General features: G+C 42.2%; 1 protein-coding gene across 1 annotated transcript in view; it reads left to right on the top strand.

Annotated features, from left to right (window-relative positions):
• eif4ba (eukaryotic translation initiation factor 4Ba) overlaps positions 1-5,088 on the top strand; it is an 11,651-nt gene extending 6,563 nt beyond the window's left edge. The window contains exons 9-15 of the mRNA XM_035661245.1: positions 1-306; positions 503-591; positions 1,021-1,282; positions 1,460-1,497; positions 3,150-3,279; positions 3,760-3,832; positions 4,119-5,088. The exon at positions 1-306 is cut by the window's left edge and continues 1 nt beyond it. Coding sequence (XP_035517138.1) covers positions 1-306; positions 503-591; positions 1,021-1,282; positions 1,460-1,497; positions 3,150-3,279; positions 3,760-3,832; positions 4,119-4,196 — 976 coding nt within the window. The 3' untranslated portion in view covers positions 4,197-5,088. The remainder of the gene's footprint in view (positions 307-502; positions 592-1,020; positions 1,283-1,459; positions 1,498-3,149; positions 3,280-3,759; positions 3,833-4,118) is intronic.
• The last annotated feature ends 2,732 nt before the right edge of the window (positions 5,089-7,820 follow it).

The following is a 7,820-nucleotide window of genomic DNA, read 5'->3' on the forward strand; positions in this document are numbered from 1 at the left end:
TCCTCAGCAGAGACCCAAGTTGAACCTTAAGCCCCGTAGCGTGCCCAAGGAGGAAGAAGGCAGTGGCGGCGGCGGCGGTGGCGGCAGCAGCAGCGGTGGTGGTGGCAGCGGCGGAGGTGGTACTTCCCCAGCTGCAGCTCCAAGCTCCGGCAGCAGGGCCTCATCCATCTTTGGTGCGGCAAAGCCGGTTGACACAGCAGCCAAGGAGAGGGAGGTAGAAGAGAGGCTGAAGAAACAGGAAGAGAGGCTGCAGAGGCAGCTGGAAGAGGACAAAGGCCGGGGACCTGACAGAAAGATGCGAGACAGGTCAGTGGTTTACATGGATGGTCTCTAAGTAACTGAGTTGGTGGCTACTTAATTTGTTATTTATGAAGTCAAAGTACAGTTTTAAAATAATAATCCCTATTTTAGGAGGAGTTGATGTTATTTATGCTTTAATATAGTTCAGGTTTTTGCAACAGTGCTGCAAACCCCTATGTAAGCTTGTTTTTGTTGTTTTCAGGGATCCAAGCTGGCGCAATGAGGAACCTCCTGCTGAGCGATCTCGCACAGGAAGTGAGTCTTCACAGCAAGGAAGCACTTCTGGAAGAGGTGAGATACCGCTGCATTTAATTTCATTTAGACATAGCTTGCCTTCAGGAATGTGGTTTTTTCCCTGTAAACCTGAAGAGGCAAGTTTTACGTCTTTGAGTGACTGTATCCAATTTCTGTGTCTTTCTTTTAATCAACACACAATTTTCATTTGGGACCTGTGTTCTGTCAGTCGCATCACAATCATGCAACCTTGTAAAGCATCGAAACTTCATTCTATAAGCTGTTTGTTAAAACGTTTTTTTTTATTGTGTCTCAGTAATCTCAAAAATGCTTCTTCCTGCACTGGGAGCAATAAAACCATTCTTTTAACAAAACAACCAAGACAAACTAAAATGGTGAATATCTCATCAAGTAGTAAAAGTTCTGTAAAATAATCCTCAATGATGTAAAAGCAGTAAGAAACAATGTGTGGGTTTTCCCAACCAGGGTCCCGGTGTCGAGATAGTGAGCGCTCTGGGGATAATGAGGTTTTTAGTGGGAGAGATGGTGAGCCTTCCTCCCCTGGGACCTCCCCACAGCCCCCCCCTATCAGCTCCCCTAAGGAGCCACTGAAGGTGATGCCTGCACCTCCTCCCAAGGAGAACGTCTGGGCTAAGAGAAGTGCAGCCAGCACAGGCTCTAGTGATGGTGATGGACGACCTCCCGTCTCTCCTGTCTCCACAGGTGGTTCAGCTCCTCCAAAGCTCAGGTGAGAACACAAGCAGAACATATGCTGTATGTTAGGAGGCCTTTCGAGAACGCACTGCTCAGAAACACAAACAATCAAATTATTGGGCAGTTTTCACACCAAGAATGAGCTTGTAGAAAAGTTTAACATTCATGTGTTTTGTATACCTGTCCCTGATTGTTCTCACTTTCTCTTTAGCTCCCCAAGTTCTGCAGATGAAAGAGGATCTGGAAGAGGTAAGGCCTACTTAATGCTTGGCACAAAACAAACCTCAGTGTAGTGTGACTCTGGCGCAACTATAAAAGGAATCAACAAAAACAAAATCTAAAGAAGGAAGACATTTATGTAAACAAATGTTGGCATACATCCCAGGAATATGTGACAATCATTTTTTTTTATTATAGCAAAACTCAAAGTCACATCAGCAACCCTGTGAGACTGTAAAGGTTATTACCCAGAAAAAAATGTAAGTGGTGGATGGGTGAAATAATTTTCACTAGTGAGGTGAAATGCCAAGTTTGGTGTTAGTGGACAGGCCATGTTTTTACCTTTTTAATCAAAACTACTTATCCTCCTTACGGTAGCCAATTTAGGACATATTAGACCAACAAGGCTTGGCTCTACATTATCAGACTAGGCTCGGCTTTCATTAGCTTCAGCTTCTCTTTGTGCTTTAAGATAATAGCTAATGTTAGCATGTTCACATTCATGATCACAACTACTATTATTGCACAACATATAGTGACATGTTAAACATTAGCGTTAGCATTAATCTCAGATTATATCAGATTAGGATTCATCTCCTGGGGCCAATGAACTATAAATCATGGCAGTCCATTCAATCATTTTTCCTTTAGATAATTATTTCTGGACCTTGGAAGTGTTTGACTTACGGACCAACTGGCACTGCCATCTCTAGAGCTTCAATGCTAGCGTGGCTGAAAGGTTCTCAACCTGTGTAGATTGTTTCTGAAAGTGTAGTTTCATATTACATCCTACAGCCCTCGCATGAAATTGCATTCTGGACTGTGATCCACAATCCAGTCATTGTCTTTTCCTTGTTGATTGTAGTTTGACCTGAAGAAGCTTGACCCCAGAAAGTTGATCTCTAAGTCCATTTGCAACCTCTTTTTCTTTTTGTGATGATTCTTAAATGTTGACATTAAAGTGGTTTCAAACTCCTGTGTGGTCCAGAAAAGGCAACTGAGGTTTGCACGAAAATGGATCTGGGGTTTTTAATTAATTCAGTAAAGTCTATAAAAGGTAAAACTAAACTCCACTATACAGACTGGAAATCAGTTCACCATTGTACATCCAGTATTTTCCATCAAGACTAGCTCACTTACAAGAGGAAGTGCAGCTGTGTTATCCTTACTTTTCACACTGCTTCTCATCGGTATCGTAATGGACATATTTGGCAAGGTGAGAATGTGTCTGATAGGAGCAGCTCATGAGCTCATCTTCCTGCAGAGTGGATTCATTACAAGGGAGCACAAAAATATGTCTCACATTAGTCTGTATCAAAGTGTCAAAAAATAAATAGATCTCAGGTTCAGACTCCAGCAATCTGACCAAACCTGAAAACATTGAATACCTACATTGTCAACAGTGCTGTATCAGTAGAGGACTTTCTTTTCTTTTTCTTTTTTGCTTTGGAAACTTTTGGCATAAATTTCAAGCCACTATCAAATTGAAAGGTGCTGAGTTCCAGTGTACAAGCTTAGCTTGCATTCAAACAGTTGTGCACCTCTCATTTGGCCCTCCATCAGTGACTAACACGTTTTGAATCCAACCCAGTGGCTTTTTATGCTGCAGTGTGTTGTGAGTGTAGTCCACTGTAAAAGTCCACCAACCTCCCTTCACTCATCTGTCTGGCTTCTTATTTAAGATGAGAACAAGGCTGACGGTGTGCGTCGGGACCGGGGGCCCCCGCGGGCACGAGGGGGGCCTGCAGGGCCTGGAGCAGGGCGGGGCCGAGGAGAGGGGCCCAACAGAGACCGAAGAAAGGAGGCAGACAGGTCAGCCATCCAAAGCTAGCAGCTCCAAAGTTGTTAATGACAGGGAGGACATTTACTGGGCATCTGTAAAGACTGGCCTATGCTCAGCTACACAACTGATGATTCATTGCTCCTTGTGTTGTGGACACCATGATTTCTGGTGTGCACGTTTTAATGCTTTAACTTTTTTACACCAGCTGGTTACAATCGCCATTGTCATCATGATCAAAACATCAAGAGTACAACATAAGTTACTACTGAAATTTTGAACATTTCTGAATTTTATTTTAAGTTTTTCTTCTGAAACTGATGATTGTGCACAGTGTGAACTAGGTGCCAAGTAGCTTGTAGATGTGAATTTTCAGATGATGCAAATGAGCATAGTTTGTGCTCCTTTAGTTTGTGTTGTTAGCTGTGTTTTAAGGATTCACAGCAAGGGTTAACTTTCCAGCGCTGAGACCTGCCGATACATTTTAATCTGGGTGTTAATTCTGATTGTAGAAAGGATAACAGAAGAGACCGAGACTCCAGACCACCCCCAGAGCCAAAGAAATTCGAAGAAACCCCAACCCCCGTAAGTCCTTCACTGCCAAGGTTTAGTGAGACTTTGATGTCACCAAAATTACTCTTCATTAAAGGGTTTCCCTAAAGTCTCAAGTCATTTTACCTCAGCTCCCCCCGTACATTAGTTTTTAAAAACATCCTTTGACAGCCCAGGTCACAGAATCATTGTCCCTAATGTTGTTTCTTGTTCCTTGAGAAAGATGACATCTTTGCTCTCTCCTGTCTACGCTTTATTTGTTTAGCATCCATAGCTACTGTACCGATCCAAGTTGTATTTTCTTGTTATTTTTTTTCAGAAGTTCAGCTCAGCCAGTAAGTACGCCGCTTTGCTAATGGACGGAGACCAAGGAGACGACGCGGAGGACGTAGACTAGAAAGAAAATAACGAGATGAGGCCTGAAAGACGAGGAGAAAACGAAGACCGCAGAAAAAAATAAATAATCTCACATAGCTTATGAAAAAACTCCTCACATGGAAGAGGCTCCTGGGAGGGAGGACAAAACTCCCTCCCTTCTTTCCTCCTTCAAACCTGTCCTTTACTTTCAAAACACCCACCCATCCTCCCTCCCCTGCCCCACCTTCAAGACTATTCAGGTTCTAAAGAATAGTCGCATACTGGACTTGTTTTAAATGGAAAAAAGGAGTAGCTGACATGACAAAGTGATGGATAAAATTGAATTAATTGTAATAAATAAATGGAAAAAGTGGGGAAAAAATCAATTTGTATATTTGTGGATCACAGGTGCGGTAAGGTTGGCTTGTATGACACAGTGTGGTTTAGTAAGTTTGTTTTTTTATATCAACTTTTGACTGATTGACTTAATTCTCAGATTAAATGCATAACTATTAATTATAAGGCCATTTTATTCATTAGTAAGTAATTTGGTATTAGAATTATTTTAAATCAACCTCTTAAATCAAATTTATTTATGGAAATTAGTCAAGAAAATCCTGTCTTCCAATACTAACAGTCCTGATTGCTGAGGCTGGCTACTAATTTAAAAAACAATTGTCAATCATGTGTGCACTATTGATTGAATTAGTCCTAAACTGATTGACAGAATTACAAGAGAGGACTGTAATACATAGGCTACATTATTGCAGGAGTAACTTGTGTGTTGAGACTGAAAGGAAAAACAGACGCTACACGATTCTCACTCAGAGAATCCAGTGCCATTACCATCATCCCTAATCATTGTACAGATGTCTCTCTATTTTCTACACCCTCTGATGAAATAATCAAATCAATTAAAGGCTCATAATGGACGTTTCCAGTCATCTGAAACATCCTCCACAGCTGTCTAAATCATTCACTCTTCCTGAAGTGGGGAATACAAATATTTGGGGAAAGTCTGGAGTTGGCTTTAGTAGAGTGTGAGGATTTCCATGAGATTACATGAACCTGTCTTCCAATTTGCAATAAATTGGGGTCATTATGTACATTTAAATAGTATGTCGTCATTGTATGCATTTCTGGAGGGATTCAAGCTGAGGGTTGAGCGCCTCGTAGGCCAAACTGCAGCTCCTCTTTACTGCCTTTGTTAACCCGGCAAGGCCCTACACGCGCTTTTGTGACAGCGTGGCATTTTAAATGAACCTGGTCAGTCGCAGGATTGCGAGTTGCATCCTCAGACGCATCACTTTTATGTGCAACAACAAAGTATTTTTTCTGTTCTCCTGGTGTGGTCTGAGAGGCAGACGGTTAGCACAGTATTTCTTCGGTCTCAACCCCCTGTTGAGCACTGGACTCCTGGTGGCAGCTGGTTAGGCTCCTGCTGTGCTTCACATCCCACACACATACACACAGAGGGCACCCACTTTGCTGTAAGACAGGACTCCTCTAGACTCCTCAGCCACTCTTATCAATGAACATCGGCATACTAGAGACTGACAGAAGGAATGGTGACTAACAGCTAGCAAAATACCCTCTAATGTAGAGTTCGTCGTATAATAATTACTCAGGAAAGAGTTTGTGTATGTTGAAACTCAGCCGTGGCACACCAGAGTTTTCCAGGTCATTATCTGTTGCAAACAAATCGGCCCTGTGTTAGTTTTAGGCATTTTGGTGAATATTGTTTATACTGAAGTGGTCACTCATAAAAGCATGAGATAAAGAAATGCTGACTCAGTGTTTAGTATCAACTGCCTGTGGACAATAAACATGAGGTCTTAGGATGTCCACATTACAATTACACAAACTACAAAAGGTCTTTTGCTTTTTATGTCTACGTTTCTGTGAATGGTGGCAGCAATAATGAAAATTAGAAACAAATGATCATCTAGGAGAACAAATATTAGGGATAAGTAAAATTGTTCCTGTTGTGTACATTCAGCATAGTTCTGTGTAGTGTGTGTACACACTTTGTACATTACTCAAGTACACTTTCAAAGTGATTGAGTATTTTAATTTTATGCAATCTTATATTGTACTCATTTATTTGACAGCTTTAGTTACCTTATAGATTCAGACTATACATACAAACATGATCTGGTCATAAAATATCATACATTGTTAGGAATTAAACTACTGGCAGCCAACAGTGTATAAGGTAGTTAACAGCTTCACCTCTACACGCTACAACATGACAGTGCTGCTTTCACATTAATGCATCAGCAATAAAAATCTAATAATATAATGGTATTCTGCTGACTTTTACTTGGATTATTTTTACATTAGCCTGTAGTATTCCTGCATTAGTAGAGCTCGAAATACTCCCTTTACTGTCAGAGAAGAAGGGGCTATATCTTAGAGTTTGTGTGAGTGCAGCCAACCCACCCACCACCAGACCCTCACTCCTGTTGCCATTTGAAATTGGCAGCTGATCCACTCAGGAGGGTCCTTCCTTCCTCCGCTTTAAGCCACAACATGCCTGGGGTTTGCGTCACTCAGGTCCCTAGGAGATGTATCAAGTTAAATTCCCCGTCATCGTTTACTAATTTCACCTGTTATTGTTAACTACACACGTCTGCAGCTGGAGCTGTAACACAGAGGCATCTCTCAAGTTGCTGCAATTTTTTTACTTAATCAACTCAATGAATTAATGCACAGTGATGGTTTGTTGCCTAATTTAGCCTCGCAGCCACGGATTTGTCTCAGTTTAAACCAAGGGCCGCTTTGTATGATCTCACCAGGGGCCAAAAACATGGTTTCAGAAAGAGCTTATTGTTGGAGATTTTCCCCTCACAACCCCTAAAACCTCCAGCTTAAAGCAGTTTTTTGTCTGGAGAACCCAGTTTGGGGAAATACAGTTATGTGTGTGTGTGTGTTAGAGAGAGAGAGAGCTGTAGTCTGAAGGAATTTAACGAGGGGAGAAGCAGATATAAGATTTAAGCACAGAGCCTATCATTGTTTTCATTTCAGTGGAGGGAGCAACAGAGGGAATCAAAAGAGGACATTAATATTGGATTGTCATGTGTCCTATATCAGACAGGGCAGTGGAGTTAATCACATCTAGCATTTTCACATCCAACGGAGATGCAGAGATGTAAAAAAAAAAAAAAAATTTGCCAATTTATTAAGTATCCAGGCAAGCAGATAGTTAAGTCTTCACTTACAACAAGCGGAGGCAGTAGTGGGATCAAGCCCACAGTACGTTCTCATGTGCAAAGTTACAGCGTCTAGAGGGATGACGTGTGTGAAAGGAGCTCTATCTAATCACTCCCCCATGAGAAAGGAGAGAGCGAGAGGGGCTGAAGTGAAGCCAAAGGAAAGGGGAAGGGCCTGACATCAACAAGCCAAAACAGCTGCCCCCTTCTCCCCTGTGGAGGGACAGCAAGAGGAGCCTGATGGAGCGAGGGAGAGGGGAAGACTGGAGGGTCTGTAAGTGCGAGAGAGCGCTGTGCAAGACATTTGAGGGTCTGTGAAGGCGAAGGAGAAGAGAAGGAGGTACTGGCAAGTGGAAAGGGAGAGGTGTTGAGTGTATGCTTGTGTGCTTTCAGAGTTAGGATAGCCTGGGAGCAAGGGACAGGGAAGAGTGTAAGAGGAGAGAGAGAGAGAG

The sequence above is a fragment of the Morone saxatilis genome, unplaced genomic scaffold, assembly GCF_004916995.1.
Source record: "Morone saxatilis isolate NCDOM2014 unplaced genomic scaffold, NCSU_SB_2.0 Contig18, whole genome shotgun sequence".
In the NCBI taxonomy this organism is placed as follows: Eukaryota; Metazoa; Chordata; class Actinopteri; family Moronidae; genus Morone; species Morone saxatilis.